Below are 18,279 nucleotides of genomic sequence, written 5' to 3'. Positions count from 1 at the left end.
CTGAGCGGGCCCAGTCACTCAGCTAATACTGAGCATGGCACACAAGGGCTGCTGGCTGGCAGAAATTACATGCAACACCCAACCAAACGCACGAGGCGAGTCACGCTTAAACCACACGACAACTGTGCAGCATCGTTTTCATTTTCTGCCTCAATTTACCTCACTAGCAGTAACACTGAGCTCAAATCAGCCATACAGGGAAGGTGGATTTCCCTGCAGTCAGGGCACGGCAGGCTCCATTTCAAAAGCAACGGCACGCAGAACCCAAAACAAAGAACACACAGCATACACCTGCCCTGGGCATCTCTGACACGGTTGGTGCTCCTGATAATCTGCCTTTTAAAAAAGTGAAGACTAGCCAGGTGGGAAATGGCACATGCCTGTAATCCCAGCCACTTGGGAGGCCGAGGCAGGAAGATCCAGAGCCCAGTTCAAATCCATCCTGAGTAACAGCAAGACCTTGTCTCTTAAAGAAAAAAAAAAAGGAAGATGACAGAACAAATTTGAAGAAATTTGAAAGCTATCTGGTTCCACAGTTCTACCTAAAAACCCATTCACACCACAAGTCCAAATTCCTAAAAGCTAAGAAAACCGTTTTTTCCTAACTCACTTGACAGCAAATCCTAGTCTATCATAACCTCATTTGGGATAAAACCTGACATGAACTGATAACGGAGCTAATCGCAGACTTTATCCCACAGTGAGAATATTGTCATTTAATTACAGAAACATTAATGTATTCAATTACAGAATACTTTCCCAAGTTCTCTGGGAACATCCCATGATATACAGGTTATATGCCGCAATGATCATTCTGAAACCTGAAAAATTCTGGAATCATAAACATCCATACTCAAGGGTTCAGATCACGGGCCATCGCCATGTTTACACAAGACAGCCTGAACTCCCATAGCCTATGTTCTAAGGTTGCTGTCCAGACAAAACTTGTTTAAGTATGTTTATACAAAATACTTAATTCAGCTTTCACACCCTGTTTCAGTTCAAAGAGACTTCAAAGAACTTAGGAGGCTGCAGGCCACCTATTAAGCTCACAAGGAGGAAATCTACAGCTCCTAATTGCATTGGTTATTTTTATCTCCTGACTCGCCTAGATAGCAAAGGGAAACAAGTTCCTTTGCACAACCTCAGCGGCCGCCCACATTTCCTTGTTCTTCTTCCTGGGTGCTAAGTGACCCACAGGCTTCTTTCTTTACATGAATCTTCCTCTCCGGGCCCCAGTGAGGGTGCATTCTCCATCCCTCAAACCCTGATCCGTGCCATCTTCTGCTTGACTCCTTCGCAGAGCTCATACTGTGTGTACCACCCCAAGGATCCCACCGCCAAGGATCCGTCCCTATGCTGCCTCTGTCTCTCCACCGCTTGAGCACCGGTCTGAGGTTCCAGAAACCAAGTCCTGTCCGCTATGAATTTCTTAAAGAATGAAGATAACCACCTAGTATTTTCAGAATAAATGAGCTGATCTGAGAGAAATCTGTTTCTAACAGAAGATGTGAAAGAGGATCACACTTCAGCCCCCACCTCTGAAAGAAGAGCTTGGAGCTGACCAAATTGTACCCAAAATCTGTTTGGTTTTGACCACAACGGAGACAGTGTGTGACAACGCTGCAGTCAAAATGTCTCCGCAGACCTTCTGTGATAATCAGAAGTCTGGGATAGTTTCCCATCTGGTCACAGGGCAGGCACCAGGACAGGCTAACCCTCCAGCCCTGAGAGGTACCACGGAGCTGGTGAGGGTGAGGGCTTTTGTGTCACTTCCCTCCCTTGCCCTGTGCCAATACAGCAGAATAGAGTCACGCTTCCGCACCGAAGTCAACCATGTTTAGCCAACAAACTTCACAGCCAGTGAAACGTGACACACCTACAGGCACCACTGGACAAAAAACGGAAGGAAAATCCACAAGAGAGAAGGGGACTCACTGACACTGGAGATCGATTCCGTGTGAACGGAGAGGACGTTCAGGCAGCTAGAAATGGCAGGCAGAGACAAAACTGACTCAAGACTGACTCAAGAGGACTTAAGCCGAGTGACCTGTCCACTCTGCAAATTCTATATAGGTCGCAACTACTGGCTCTGTTTCCTGTACCACACACAGAATCACACGAGTAGATGTTCACCGGGAAGAGAAACACTGAGGTGTTAAGAAGAGGAACGGGGATCACTAGACAGAGCTCTGTCTACCCTCAGCCAACCCCCCACCCCCCAGGCTACGACCGCAACTACCTGCAACACGTGTGCATCCACCTACTGTCAAGTTCCCTGAACTGTAGAAGAATGAGCCCTAACCTCCAAAGTCCAGTCCTGTCCCTGCCTGCTCAATAACCCTAGATGTCCGGCAAAAGACCAAGGCTTAAACCCCCTCCTGCACCGCTCACCTTCTGACTCCAGCTGTCGGCCTTCCAGCACCCTCCCTCAGCCTCCGCTGTAGGCTCCCACCCAAGCTCCCTGCCTGCCACCATCCCCCACCTCACCCTAACATCTTCGCCCACCCACCCTGGGAGGTTCCCCAAGCCCCAGGCCTTGCTCCAACTTGACCCTACTCCTATCACAAGAAAGTACCCCGACCCCAGCCTCGCCCTCCGCAATCACCGCCAGCAGGCACTGACCTACGGGGCCCCCCACTGTGACCCTCGCCTGGCCCTGACCCACGCCCTCGGCAGAGACCCTCCCCTGGCCGACCCTGACCCACAACCCACGCTGGGACCCCTAACCCACGCCCTTCCACTCCAAGCTGACGCTGCCTCCAGCGTCCCGGAGACAACACTCCGCGGCCGCACCCGCGCTGCCGACCCGGGGCCTCACCTTCGGCCAGGACCCGCCGCACCCGCAGCCGCAGCTCGCCCAGTTCCACCGTCTGCCCCACGAAATCACTCTGGTCGCGGCCGGAAGCACCGCCCAGGGAGCCTGGACCGGCCAAGAAGTCGAGCGCCGACTGCAGCAGCGACATGGCGGTGGCTGCGCCGCACCCCGCGGCAGCCGGAGTGGTCGGGCTCGGGCTCCCGCTCCCTCGCCGTCCGGGTCAGCTCAGTAACCGCCGGCCCGGAGCTGCACCATCTTCCGCCCCGACGCCGTGACGTACTCGCGCGTGAGGACGCGTCGCGTCAGGCGGCGTCAGGGCCCAGCCCCGTCCCCTTCGCCGCGGCCTCGCTTCCTGGCTGCGCGCTCCGGCGCGGAGGTCTGACGGAGACAGCGCGTGCGCGGCGTCGCCGGGCTTGTGACGAACTTCCGGTTATCAAGCTCCCGGCAGGGCTGACTCCAGAGGAACCGCGCGGAGCGGTCGCCGCGGCGATTCCCGCCCAGGTAGTTCAGCGCCCCAGCCCAACTCCCGGTACCGTTCCCCACATGGTCTGTTTTGTGGGAGGCTCCTTCTCATGTGTCTTCGATTTAAGCGCTTCGCCTACCTTTGGGTGGAGTCAGCCTCCCGTTTGCCGTTAGCGCCGCGTTTGCGAATGGGTTCGCGAATTTTTCTCTCAGTTGGCTAAGGAGCAAGGAGTTAGCGTGCGTTAAGCTATCAATAAATACTTGCTTTTTGTCTCATGGAGGTCGGAGTTTCCTGTGACGCTTAGCGACTAAGCTTGGCAGCCCCCTCCCAGCAGCCAGGCAAGCAGTTTGCAAGGGAAACGCTGCTGCACTGCCTTGTCTTCCGAGGAGAAGGCCAGGGTCTGGGCGGGAGAGTGACCAATAGTGGGAGAGTGACCAATAGTGGGAGCTGTGGGCTAGAAAACCTTCGTCCTGGGCAACCACAACACTGCACAGACTGCCCTGTGACCCTCAAGGTTCGTTCGCACCCTGACATTTTCCAAGGCAAAAGCAAGTCCTCATGAACCACTTGGAAGGGTTCATAATGCCCAACCATTTGGAGATGAAAAGGTGACGTTCCTTCTAGGATAATGAGGAAATGGCTCACAGACAGTGTATTTTTAGTTTTTGGCCCACACAGTATTTGGGGGTTGGGAGTGGGTAGCAGGAGGTGAATTAGTTGCTGTCATTTAAAGACCGATGCCAGGCGCTGTGGCTCGCGCCTGTAATCCCGGTACTTTGGGAGGCCGAGGCGGGCGGATCACCTGAGGTCAGGAGTTTCAGACCAGCCTCGTCAACATGGTGAAACCCTGTCTCTACTAAAAATACAAAAATTAGCTGAGCGTGGTGGCAGGTGCCTGTAATCCCAGCTACTCGGGAGACTGAGGCAGGAGAATCGCTTGAACCCAGGAGGCGGGCGCCACTGCACTCCAGCCTGAGACTCCGTCTCAAAAAAAAAAAAAAAAAAAATCATCATCATTTATGTGGAAAAATCAAACCTGTCAATATTGGACCCCAAATGATGTGTGTTACCAGTTACCTAGAGCGGTCCCTCCAGGTAAGACACAGTCGTTTGCCTGACCAGATTGGCTCACGTATGTTACCTGCCTGGTTCCTATAGTCATTTGAGGTTGCAACCCTTTCCATAGAGTTATTTGTTCTTTGTTCTCAAACTCAAAAATGGATTCTAAAGCTCAAATCAGCCTCTTAGCCGTCCCAGAAGCTAACATCTGTTATCTTTATCATTAAAAGATAATAGACTGAGCTCACTGGAACACTTACCTATTTTATGGAATGAAGTGTTACATGTAGCCAGATGAGATCTTTAAAAATACATATAACAAAAATAGGCCGGGCGCGGTGGCTCACGTCTGTAATCCCAGCACTTTGGGAGGCCGATGCGGGCGGATCACAAGGTCAGGAGATCGAGACCACGGTGAAACCCCGTCTCTACTAAAAATTACAAAAAATTAGCCGGGCGCGGTTGTGGGCGCCTGTAGTCCCAGCTACTCGGGAGGCTGAGGCAGGAGAATGGCGTGAACCCGGGAGGCGGAGCTTGCAGTGAGCCGAGATCGCGCCACTGCACTCCAGCCTGGGCTGGGCGACAGAGCGAGACTCCGTCTCAAAAAAAAAAAAAAAAAAAAAAAAAAATACATATAACAAAACTAACAGTAGCAATAGCTTAGCTTATGCACTGATTCATTGCTTGCAACATCCTTTTCTGTAACGGTTCACTGTAATGGTCCTAAAACATCTTTGTGAAGAAAGTGCAATATAATTAACCCCCTTTATTTTTGGGATGAGAAAATATGCTCAACAATGCCATTACTTGGCCAGGGTCAACAAGTGATACGGTTAAAATTCAATACAAGTTCTGGCTTTTCCAGCCAGTGCATTTGTCTGGTGGACTGTGAAATAGAAGGACTGAGAGATCGGGAAAGATTCCCGCTGGAGACAGACATCTGGGCATCCTCAACATAGAGGTGGCAGTTGGCTGTAGGAGCTGAAGAGAGGACCAACAGAGATGGCGTACTAGACATAAAGAAGTTAGAATCTTCAGAGAATAGACAGCTTGTGGAGAAAGGGCAGCCAGTGAAGGAGGAAGAAAACCAAGAGAGTGTTGTCACAGAGCCAAGGAACGAGGATGTGCAGGGCAGAGAATGCAGCTGTGTCGAATGCTGCTTAAAAGTCAAGTAGAAAAAGAAATGGAAGATACATGTTGATTTATTCACAACGGATCACTGGTGATCTCACCAAGAATAGCTTCACTGGAGTAATGAGGTGGAAGCTACATATCACCATAGTAGAGGAATGAAGAGATGATGAGGTAGAGATGGCAAGTGGAGATAAGACATTTGTCTGTGGAGGAGAATATGAACAACTTTAGGCCAACAAATTCAGCATCCTTAGCTTAGAGAGCTAGGAGGATGATGAGATGTTTTAAGAGGAGAGATTCTTGAGCAGCCTAAAGCTGATGGAAGGGAGAGAAGGTTTGCTGGTACAGAAAAAAGAGGAATAATAAGATAATTCTATCTTAATGAGATATCTTCTATCTCTTACAACATAGGAGGGGAATGACATCCAAAACATAGGTAGAGATACTTGCTTTGGACATAGGAAAAACACTTAGGGAGAAAAATGGGCTGCAGTTGCAGGTGACCTTATGTATTTATTGGAGTAAACGTGAAGGAATTCTCTAATGGCTTCTGTTTTCATTGGGAATGAGGAAAGAAAAGCTTCAACTGAAAGTGAGAGGGGAAGTAGGAATCCCAAGATTTAAGCAGTGTCAAAAAGATCTAAAATAGCTATTATGAAAAACCTAGCGAATAACTGGAAAGCATGATAGCGTTCAAGCACTCATTTGGAGGCCATGAACTTACACTGGCATTACCTGGGATTGGCTGGACATTTCTAAACCTTGTCATCACTTTGGAAACCAGAGTCGGACTACTTATCTTACAAATATTTCTGGAGCACCTTTATTTATCGGCGTTGAAGTAGATGCTGTAGTAATACCATCTTAACCTGAATATCTGTCTCCGTATCTCATGTAAACTCTTGGATGTTTGTTCTGAGATACCGCTACGTATATAAACATGTATATATCCAAAACTGAATTTATAGTCTTAATCCCCATACCTGATTTCCAAAATTTCATAGCAAAGAGGATTACAAGAGATTAAGAGGATCATTTTATAATGATGAAGGGATGAATTCATCAAAAAGACTTGATGATCTTAAACATTTATGCACCTAATAACAAAGCTCTAAAATACACAAAGCATAAACTAATAGCTCCAAGGAGAGAGAAATATCACAATTGTAGTTGGAGATTGATGTAGTTGGAGAATATTCTTTCTCAATAAATAGAGAATAAATGGATAGATACCCAGAAAATCACTAAGGATATAGGAGACTTGAACATGACTGTCAGTCAACTTGACCTAATGAATGTTTATGGAACAATCCCCACAATAACAGCAGAATACACAATTTTTCAAGTACATTAAAACATTAACTGAGCCTGATCATATTCTGGTCTATGAAACAAGTATGTTAGCTGACCAGAATGATATTGAATATTAAAGTAGAAATTAGTAACGGATTGGAAAATCCTTTCAATATTTGGAAACTGAATAACTCACTTTTGGTTTTTGTATATTTTTTAAACTCATTTTTAAATAACTCATGGTAGCCAGGCGCGGTGGCTCATGCCTATAATCCCAGCACTTTGGGAGGCCGAGGCAGGTGGATCACAAGGTCAGGAGATCGAGACCATCCTGGCTAACACGGTGAAACCCCATCTCTACTAAAAATGCAAAAAATTAGCCTGGTGTGGCGGTGGGCGCCTGTAGTCCCAGCTACTTGGGAGGCTGAGGCAGGAGAATGGCGTGAACCCTGGAGGCGGAGCTTGCAGTGAGCCGAGATCGCCCTACTGCACTCCAGCCTGGGCGACAGAGCGAGACTCCGTCTCAAAATAAATAAATAGGCCAGGCGCGGTGGCTCAAGCCTGTAATCCCAGCACTTTGGGAGGCCGAGATGGCGGGATCACGAGGTCAGGAGATCGAGACCATCCTGGCTAACACAGTGAAACCCCGTCTCTACTAAAAAAAATACAAAAAAAAAACTAGCCAGGTGAGGTGGCGGTCGCCTGTAGTCCCAGCTACTCGGGAGGCTGAAGCAGGAGAATGACGTAAACCCGAGAGGCGGAGCTTGCAGTGAGCTGAGATCCAGCCACTGCACCCCAGCCAGGGCGACAGAGCGAGACTCCGTCTCAGAAAAAAAAAAGATAAATAAAAATAAATAAATAAATAGATAAATAAATAACTCATGGTTCAAAGAAGAAATCAAAAAGGAAATTAGAAAGTATTTTGAACAGGATGAAAATGAAAATGCAGCATTTAAAACTGGTGGGATGCAGCTAAAACAGTATTAAAAGATAGATCTCAAATCAGTGACCTCAGCAGTCACCTTAAGAAACTAGAAAAGTAGGCCGGGCACGGTGGCTCACTTTGGCAGGCCAAGGTGGGCCGATCACCTGAGGTCGGAAGTCTGAGACCAGCCTGGCCAACATGGTGAAACCCCATCTGTACTAAAAACACAAAAATTAGCTGGGTGTGGCAGTGCACGCCTGTAGTTCCGGCTACTTGGAAGCCTGAGGCAGGAGAATCACTTGAACCCGGGAGGTGGAGATTGCAGCAAGCTGAGACTCTGTCACACACACACACAAAAAATAGAAAAGTAAGAGGAAGTGAAACCCAAAGTGAATATAAGAAGGCAGATAATAAGTATCAGAGTGGAATTCAAAAAAATAGATAACAAAAGCAATAAAGAAAATCAGGGAAACCAAAAGCTGATTCTTTGAGATTAATAAAATTGAAAAATCTTTGGCCAGATTGAACAAGAAAAAGACAAGACACGAATTACCAATATGAGGAATGAGAGATGACATCACTACTGAAAGGATAATCAGGGACTATTATTAAGAACTTTAGGCCAACAAATTCAGCAGCTTACACTAAATGAACAAATTCCTGGAAAGCATAAACCACTTAAGCTCATTTAAGAAGAAATTGTGTTGGGCCGGGCACAGTGGCTCATGCCTGTAATCCCAGCACTTTGGGAGGCCAAGGCAGGTGGATCACAAGGTCAGGAGATTGAGACCATCCTGGCCAAGATGGTGAAACGCCGTCTCTACTAAAAAAAAAACACACACAAAAATTAGCTGTGCATGGTGGCGTCTGCCTGAAATCCCAGCTACTTGGGAGGCTGAGGGAGGAGAATCACTTGAACCAGGGAGTCGGAGGTTGCAGTGGGCCGAGATTGAGCCACTGCACTCCAATCTGGCGACAGAGTGGGACTTTGTCGCAAAAGAAAATGTATTATATGAAACGATGAAAGAGGCCCTGACGTGCATACAGTTAAGGCCTTGCAACATACTTTGTGGTATCTAACCATCTTTATTTTTTTTTTTTTTGAGGGGATGAGTACCCCATTCTTCATGATGTGATTATTACACATTGCATGCTTGTATCAGAACATGTACCCCATGAATATATACACCTACTATATACCTACAAAAAATAAAAATTTAAATGCTTTTTAAAAAGAAGGAAATAGACAACCTAAATAGCTCTATGTCTATTAAAGTATTGAATTTATAGTTGATAAATCTTCCCTTAAAGAAGACTCCAGACTTGGCTGGGCACAGTAGCTCATGCCTGTAATCCCAGCACTTTGGGAGGCTGAGGCAGGTGGATCACCTGAGGTCAGGAGTTCAAGACCAGCCTGGCCAACATGGTGAAACCTCATTTCTACTAAAAATACAAAAATTACCCGGCATGGTGGTAGGTGCCTGTAATCCCCGCTACTTGGGAGGCTGAGTCAGGAGAACCACTTGGACCCAGGACGTAGAGGTTGCAGTAAGCTGAGACTGTGCCATTGCACTCCAACCTGGACAACAAGAGCAAAACTCGATCTCAAAAAAAGACTCCAAACTTAGATAGCTTTACTGGGAATTCTACTAAACACTGAAGGAAGAAATAATACCAGTTCTATACAAACTCAGAAAGTTGAAGGAAGGAATTATTTCCCAACTCATGTTTCCTAACAGCATTATTCTGATACCAGAACTCCACAAAGACATTACTAGAAAACTACAGGATAATATCTCTTGTGAACATAGACACGAAGATGCATTTAAAACGTTGATTAGCAAATTGAATCCAACACTATATACAGAAAGGATAATATACCATGACCAAGTGGGATATCCCAAGAGGGCAAAGTTGGCTTAGCATTTGAAAGTGTATCAATGTAATTCACACTCTTGAGAATGAAAAAATAAAATGGATCATCTCAATAGATACAGAGAAGCATTTGACAGAACCCAACATCCATTACTGATTTTTAAAAAAAACAAAATTCAGCAAACTGGGAGTAAAATGAAACTTCCTCAACCCAGTAAGGGCGTCTGTAAACAACCTGTAGCTAGCATCATACGAAATAATAAAAGACTGAATGTTTTCCCCCTAAGACCAGGAACAAGCCAAGGCTGGCTGTCTGATCTTACCACTTCTGTTCAACATTGTACTAGAAATTCTAGCCAATGTGATGAGGCAAGAAAAAGAGGGCCGGGGCCAGGCACAGTGGCTCACATCTATAATTCCAGCGCTTTGGGAGGCCGAGGCAGGCAGGTCACCTGAGGTCAGGAGTTTGAGATCAGCCTGGCCAACACGGTGAAACCCCGTCTCTACTAAAAACACAAAAATTAGCTGGGCGTGGTGGCACATGCCTATAATCCCAGCTACTCTGGAGGCTGAGGCAGGAGAATCACTTGAACCTTGGAGGTGGAGGTTGCAGTGAGCTGAAATCGCACCACTGCAACTCCACCCTGGACAACAGAGACTCGGTCTCTAAAAAAAAGAAAAAAAATCAGAATCTATAAAAAGAGCTACTCGTGAGTTTAGCAGGGTTGCAGGATACAAGATAAATATGCAAAAATCAATTCTATTTCTACATACTAGCAATAAATATTGGAAGTTGAAATTAGAGACATTTACAATAGCATCAAAAAGTCTGAAATACTTGGGATAAATGTGAAAGAAGATGTGCAAGACTTATATGCTGAAAACTACAAAAAATTGCTGAGAGAAATTAAAGCCCATAATCAATGGAGAGATATGCCATACTCATAAACTGGGAGATTCAACAGTGCAGTTCTCAAATTGACCTGTAGATTCAATGTAAACCAGTCAAATTCCCAGCAGACTACGAGAATTTGACACATAGATTCTAAAATTTACTTGGCTCTGCAAAGGAGCGAGAATAGCCAATACAAGTTTGAACAAGTCAAGACAAAATTGTATGATTTGCGTTACCTAATTTAAACCCTTGAAGCCACAGTAATCAAAACTGTGGTGGCTGGGTGTAGAGGTATGTGCCTGTAGTCACAGCAACTCAGCAGGTTGAGGCGGGAGGATCCCTTGAGCCTGGGAGTTTGAAGCTAGCCTGGGCAACAGTGTGGAGTTGATATAAAGATAGCTAAGTAGGTAAATAGAAGAGTCCAGAAATTGGCCCACAGGTGTCTATGGTCAACTGATTTTTTATAAAGGTGCAAAAGTAGTTCATTGTTTTGCACCTTTATAAAAGGTGCAATTTGTTGTAATTGTTTCAACAAATGATGGTGGAAAAATTGGATATTCATGTGTTGAGAAAAAGAAACCTTGGGCCGGGTGCAGTGGCTCACGCCTGTAATCCCAGCACTTTGGGAGGCCGAGGTGGGCAGATCATTTGAGGTCAGGAGTTCGAGACCAGCCTGACCAACGTGGTGAAACCCCATCTCTACTAAAAATACAAAAATCAGCTGGGCGTGGGGGTGAGTGCCTGTAATCCCAGCTACTCAGGAGGCTGAGGCAGCAGAATTGCTTAAACCCAGGAGGCGGAGGTTGCAGTGAGCTGGGATGGTGTCACTGCACTCCAGCCTGAGCAGTAGAGTGAGACTCCACCTCAAAAAAAAAAAAAAAAAAAAAAAAGGAAACTTAATCCATACCTAGCATTATACATAAAAATTAACTCAAAATCATAAATCTAAATGTGAGATCTACAACTGTAAAACTTACGGAAGAAAATCTATGAAATGGGCCGGGCGCGGTGGCTCAAGCCTGTAATCCCAGCACTTTGGGAGGCCGAGACGGGTGGATCACGAGGTCAGGAGATCGAGACCATCCTGGCTAACATGGTGAAACCCCGTCTCTACTAAAAAATACAAAAAACCAGCCGGGCGAGGTGGTAGGCGCCTGTAGTCCCAGCTACTTGGGAGGCTGAGGCAGGAGAATGGCGTAAACCCAGGAGGCGGAGCTTGCAGTGAGCTGAGATCCGGCCACTGCACTCCAGCCTGGGGGACAGAGCGAGACTCCGTCTCAAAAAAAAAAAAAAAAAAAAAAAAAAAAAAAAAAAAAAGAAAATCTATGAAATGTTCTGTGAGATTTTTAGCCATGACCCCAAAAGCATTATCCATAAAGGAAACAGATAAACTGGATTTCATCAATATGAAGAACTATATAATACACTGTTGAAAATGGTCCATGCGAGCAATCAGTGAATAAATAAACTGATAAATCCATAATATAGGCTGTCATTCAATAATAAAAAGATAAGCTATCAAGCAACAACAAGACTTGAAGGAACCTTAAATGCATATTGCTCAATGAAAGAAGCCAATCTGAAAAGGTTCCATACTGTATGATTCTAACTATAGAACATTCTGAAAAAGGCAAAATTGTGACGACAGTAAAAAGAGCAGTAGGCCGGGCGCAGTGGCTCACACCTGTAATCCCAGCACTTTCAGAGGCCAAGGTGGATGGATCAACTGAGGTCTGGAGTTCGAGACCAGCCTGGCCAACATGTTGAAGCCCCACCTTTACTAAAAATACAAAATTAGCTGGGCATGGTGGCACATGCCTGTAATCCCAGCTACTCAGGATGCTGAGACAGGAGAATCACTTGAACCTGGGAGTTGGAGGTTGCAGTGAGCCGAGATCACACCATTGCACTCCAGCCTGGGCAACAAGAGTGAAACTCGATCTCAAAAAAAAAAAAAAAACCGTAGTTGCTAGGGGTTCAGGAAGAAAGAGGGAGGGTGGAGTACCAGAGATTTTTAGGGTATTTAAACTATTCTGTGTGATACTGTTTTGGTGAAAACAAGTCATTTTCCATTTGTCAAAACCCATAGAATACAGCACAGAGTGAAGCCTAATGTAAACTATGGACTTAGGTTAATTGTAATGTGTGAATATTCGCTTGTCAATTGTGTCAAATGTGCTACAGTAATGTAAGATGTTAATAATAGGAGAAAGGGAGGCCGGTGACAGTGGCTCACACCTGTAATCCCAGCATTTTGGGAGGCCAAGGTGGGCGGATCACGAGGTCAGGAGTTCGAGACCAGCCTGACCAACATGGTGAAACCCCGTCTTTACTAAAAATACAAAAATTAGCCGGACATGGTGCTGTGTGCCTGTAATCCCATTTACTCAGGAGGCTGAGGCAGGAGAATCGCTTGAACCCAGGAGTCGGAGGTTGCAGTGAGCCAAGATTGTGCCACTGCACTCCAGCCTGGGTGACAGAGTGAGACTCCGTCTCAAAATAATAATAATAGGAGAAAGGGGAAGGGGGGATGTGAAGGTGTATAAAAGAACTCTGGGCCAGGTGCGGTGGCTCATGCCTGTAATCCCAACACTTTGGGAGGCCGAGGTGGGCAGATCACAAGGTCAAGAGTTCAAGACCATCCTGGCCAATATGGTGAAACCCCATCTCTACTAAACATACAAAAATTAGCTGGGCATTATGGCACAGTCACCTGTAATCCCAGCTACTCGGGAGGCTGACGCAGGAGAATCATTTGAACCCGGGAGGCGGAGGTTGCAGTGAGCCGAGATCGTGCCATTGCACTCCAGCCTGGGCAATAAGAGTGAAACTCTACTTGCTGCTCAATTTTTCTTTTTTTTCTTGAGACGGAGTCTCACTCTGTCACTCAGGCCGGAATGCCGTGGCGTAATCTCGGCTCACTGCAGCGTCTGCCTCCCTGGTTCAAGCAGTACTCCTGCCTCAAACTCCCAAGTAGCTGGAATTACAGATGCATACCACCACACCCAGCTAAGTTTTGTATTTTTAGTAGAGGTGGGGTTTCATGCTGGCCAGGCTGGTCTTGAACTCCTGACATCAGGTGATCTGCCCACCTTGGCCTCCCAAAGTACTGGGATTACAGAGGTGAGCCACCATGCCTGGCCTCTGCTCAGTTTTTCTATAAACCTAAAACGGCTTAGGCCGGGCGCGGTGGCTCAAGCCTGTAATCCCAGCACTTTGGGAGGCCGAGATGGGTGGATCACGAGGTCAGGAGATCGAGACCATCCTGGCTAACACGGTGAAACCCCGTCTCTACTAAGAAATACAAAAAAATAGCCGGGCGAGGTGACGGGCGCCTGTAGTCCCAGCTACTCGGGAGGCTGAGGCCGGAGAATGGCGTGAACCCGGGAGGCGGAGCTTGCAGTGAGCTGAGATCCGGCCACTGCACTCCAGCCTGGGCTACAGAGTGAGACTCCCTCTCAAAAAAAAAAAAAAAAACGGCTTAAAGAAAAAGTCAATTTTGGCCAGGCGTGGTGGCTCATGTCTATAATCCCAGCTACTTGGGAGGCCGAGGCAGGAGAATCGCTTGAGCCCAGCCTGGACCACATAGACCCCACGTTTTTATAAAAAAGGAGGAAAAAAAAAAAGAATATTTTGTCAAGCTCAATGTCATGAAATGATTTTCTCCAGCATTATCTTGTAAGAGTTTTGTAGTTTTAACTCTTTTTTTTTTTTTTTTTTTTTTTGAGACGGAGTCTCGCTCTGTCACCCAGGCTGGAGTACAGTGGCCGGATCTCAGCTCACTGCAAGCTCCGTCTCCCAGGTTTATGCCATTCTCCTGCCTCAGCCTCCCGAGTAGCTGGGACTACAGGCGCCCGCCACCTCGCCCGGCTAGTTTTTTTGTATTTTTAGTAGAGATGGGGTTTCACCGTGTTAGCCAGGATGGAGTTTTAACTCTTACATTTATGTCATTGATCCATTGCAAGTTAATTTTTGTATGTGTATTAGGTTGAGTCCAAATTCATTCATTTGCATGTGGATATTCAGTTGTCCCAACACCATTTGTGAAAAATACTTTTCTTTTCCCATTGAGTGGTCTTGGCATCCTTGTCAAAATCAGTTAACCATAAACGTGGGGGTTTATTTCTGAACTATATTCCATTGGTCTATGTCTTTATGCTGTCTTGACTGCTGTAACTTTGTACTAAGTTTTGAAATCAGGAAGTGTGAGTGCTCCCAATTTTGTTCTTTTTCAAGATTATTTTGGCCATTATAGGTTCCTTGAATTTTCTATTTTTTTTTTCTTTTTGAGACAGAGTCTCATTCTGTCACCCAGGATGGAGTACAGTGGTGTGATCTCAGCTCACCGCAACCTTCGCCTCCCAAATTCAAGTGACTCTCTTGCTTCAGCCTCCCGAGTTGCTGGGACTACAGGCACACACCACCACGTCCAGCTAATTTTTGTATTTTTAGTAGAGATGGGGTTTTGCCATGTTGGCCAGGCTGGTCTCAAACCCTGCTCACCTCAGGTGATCCACCTGCCTCTGCCTCCCAAAATGCTGGGATTACAGGTGTGAGCCACTGCACCCAGCCAAAATTCAGAACTTCTTTTCTCCTAAAGACTGGTAAGAGAGTGAAAAGACAAGCCACAGACTGCAAGAAAATATTTCCAAATTATATATCTTGCAGGATTTTTAACTAGAATATAAAGAACTCTCAAAACTCAATGACATCACAAACAACTCAGTAAACGAGCAAAGATTCTAAGACACTTCACTGTGAAAGCTGTACAGATGAAAGTTAGTAGAGAAATTAGTCAGTAGAGACTGACTAGTCTCTAGAGTCAGTAGAGAAATAGCAAATTAAAACCACAATGAGACACCCCTACACAAGTTATTAGAATGACTAAAATAAATTAATTGAATTATGATTTTTATTGCTATTATTTTTTTTTCCTAGATGGAGTCTTACTCTGTCGCCCAGGCCGGAGTGCAGTGGCACGATCTCAGCTCACTGCAACCGCCACTTTCTGGGATCAAGCAATTCTCCTGCCTCAGCTTCCCAAGTAGCTGGGATTAAAAGCGCCCACCACCATGCCTGGCTATTTTTTGTGTGTGTTTTTAGTAGAGATCAGGTTTCACCATGTTGGCCAGGCTGGTCTCGAACTCCTGACCTTGTGATCTGTGGAGTCTCACTCTGTTGCCCAGGCTGGAGTGCAGTGGCACAATCCCAGCTCACTGCAACCTCCGCCTCCTGGGTTTAAGCAATTCTCCTGCCTCAGCCTCCAGAGTAGCTGAGACTAAAGGCACTCGCCCCCATGCCCAGCTAATTTTTATATTAGTAGAGACGGGGTTTTACCATGTTGGTCAGGCTGTTCTCAAACTCCTGACCTCAAGTGATCCGCCTGCCTCGGCCTCCCAAAGTGCTGGGATTACAGGCGTGAGCCACCGCGCCTGGCTAATTTTTGTATTTTTAGTAGAGATGGGGTTTCATCATGGTCAGGCTGATCTCAAACTCCTGACCTCAGGTGATCTGCCCGCCTTGGCCTCCCAAAGTGCCGAGATTACAGGCGTGAGCCACCACGCCCAGTGAATTGTTTTTCTAAGCCGTGCCAAACCGAGTACCAGAGGAGATGAGCAAGTGCAGGTCTCATGCCCCGCTGGTGGGAATGCAGGTGGTGCAGCCACCTCGGCAAATCATCTGGCGGTTTCTCATGAAGTAAACGTGTCCTTATGATACGGCCCGGCAAAACTGCTCCAAGGCATTTACCCAAAAGTCATGAAAACATGTTTACACAAATGCCTGTGTGCAAATGTTTATATACAGTGGCTTTATTCATAATTGTGCAAAATGAAACAATACACATGTTTTTCAGCTGGTGAGTGGATCCACAAACTGAGGTGTGTCTGCAGTGAAATTACCACACAGCAACCAAAGAAGTGTGTTACTGATACTCCCAGCACCACAAAGGGATCTCGAAAGAAGCTAGGCTCAAAATCTCTGTAGGGTGCGATTCTGTTTATACAACATTCTGAAAAAGGCAAAATTGGCCAGGCACAGTGGCTCACACCTGTAATCCCAGCATTTGAGGAGGCCAAGGTGGGTGGATCACTTGAAGTCAGGAGTTCGAGACCAGCCTGGGAATCATGGTGCAACCCTGTCTGTACTAAGAATACAAATATTAGCCACACGTGGTGGCGGGTGCCTGTAATCCCAGCTGCTTGGGAGGCTGAGGCACAAGAATCGCTTGAACCCAGGAGGCGGAGGTTGCAGCGAGCTGCGATCGTGCCAGTGCACTCCAGCCTGGGCGACAGAGCGAGACTCTGTCTCAAAAAAATTAATTAAATAAATAAATGAAGCAAAATTACAGTAACAGAAAACAGATCAGTGATTGCAGGGCTTGGGGTTGGGGAAGCTTGGACACAAAGATGCTGTTTGAGGATAGAACAGTTTGCTGGATTGTGGCTAGCTGTGGTTACGTGTCTGTGTGCGTTCTCGGTGAGAAATCTCCTGGGCGTAGAGCGAAAGCCCCCACCTGCTCCCCGCCCTCCCTGCCTGGGTCCATGCAGTGCTGCCTGGAAGTTGGCGAACATTGTTCTTATTTGTGGTTTTCATTTCTTACCATGTATGTGTGTAATTAAGAAGATAGATGGTGGTTATATGTGTCCATTGTTTCCATAAATGGTATGATAGTATGTTTTTGCAACTTGATTTTTTTGTTTTAACATTTTGTTTCATAGTTTTATACTTGTAGATCTGTTTTAACGTTCTGATAGTTTACGTCATGGTTTGATGATTTCTCCCTTACTAGTCAGAATGTTTTCGTTTTATTGTTAAAACACGCCAGGCTGGCTCGGTGGCTCTCGCCTGTAATCCAAGCACTTTGGGAGGCTGAGGCAAGGAGATTGCTTGAGCCCAGGAGTTCGAGATCAGCCTGGGCACCATGATGAAACCCCCGTCTCTACGAAAAATACAAAAATTAGCCGGGCGTGGTGGTGCACGCCTGTGGTCCCAGCAACACAGGAGGCTGAGGTGGGAGGGTCACTTGAGCCCAGGAGGTCGAGGCTGTAGTGAGCCTTGATTATGCCACTGCCCTCCAGCCTGGGCAACAGACTGAGACCCTGTCTCAAAAAGAAAAAAGGAAAAACTACGTGTTGCCTCAGTGCAGACCCTAGGCAGCCTCTCGTGGCAGTGAGACTTCCAGGAATGGACCCTTGGAGGACGTGGCACTGCACCTTACTAACCGTTGCTAAACTGTCGCTGAAGCACACATGTCCGTTTACATGCCGGCCTCGGTTTCTGTTTCCCCAGGTCCCCGCCTTCTCAGTCTCCTCACTCTCCTCACTCCCCACCGTTCATTCCTGCCTCGGTTTCCGTTTCCCCAGGTCCCCACCTTCTCTGTCTCCTCACTCTCCTCACTCCCCACCGTTCATTCCTGCCTCGGTTTCCGTTTCCCCAGGTCCCCGCCTTCTCTGTCTCCTCACTCTCCTCACTCCCCACCGTTCATTCCTGCCTCGGTTTCTGTTTCCCCAGGTCCCCACCTTCTCTGTCTCCTCACTCTCCTCACTCCCCACCGTTCATTCCTGCCTCGGTTTCCATTTCCCCAGGTCCCCGCCTTCTCTCTCCCCGCTGTTTGTTCCAGCCTCGGTTTCTGTTTTCCCCAGGTCCCCGCCCTCCCCATCGCCTCACTCCTGCCGGCACCCCCCCCACCCCCCCATGCCTGGCCTCTCACCATTTCATTTGCACCTCCTGGATCTCCCTGATTGCTGGTGAAGTGGATTGTCTTGTGTGTTTGTTTTGCCCGGCTGGAAACTGCGGTGAGCCTCCTCCGTCCATTC

At 46.9% G+C, this 18,279-nt stretch overlaps 2 protein-coding genes across 5 annotated transcripts in view; one reads left to right on the top strand and one right to left on the bottom strand.

The window, feature by feature from the left end:
• The window catches only part of GAK (cyclin G associated kinase), an 86,050-nt gene extending 82,881 nt beyond the window's left edge, over positions 1-3,169 (bottom strand). Inside the window, exon 1 of the mRNA XM_050790721.1 lies at positions 2,822-3,169. Within this exon, the coding sequence (XP_050646678.1) occupies positions 2,822-2,966 (145 nt within the window). The 5' untranslated portion in view covers positions 2,967-3,169. The remainder of the gene's footprint in view (positions 1-2,821) is intronic.
• Positions 3,170-3,218: 49 nt separating this feature from the next.
• The window catches only part of TMEM175 (transmembrane protein 175), a 34,600-nt gene continuing 19,539 nt past the window's right edge, over positions 3,219-18,279 (top strand). For all 4 annotated transcript variants that reach the window (XM_050790728.1, XM_050790730.1, XM_050790727.1 and 1 more), the window contains exon 1: positions 3,219-3,319. The gene's annotated coding sequence lies outside the window, so the exon portion shown is untranslated. The remainder of the gene's footprint in view (positions 3,320-18,279) is intronic.

This window comes from Macaca thibetana, chromosome 5 (genome assembly GCF_024542745.1).
Source record: "Macaca thibetana thibetana isolate TM-01 chromosome 5, ASM2454274v1, whole genome shotgun sequence".
In the NCBI taxonomy this organism is placed as follows: domain Eukaryota; kingdom Metazoa; phylum Chordata; class Mammalia; order Primates; family Cercopithecidae; genus Macaca; species Macaca thibetana.
Note: the sequence above shows the minus strand (reverse complement) of the source record. Positions and strands in the feature narration are given on the sequence as shown.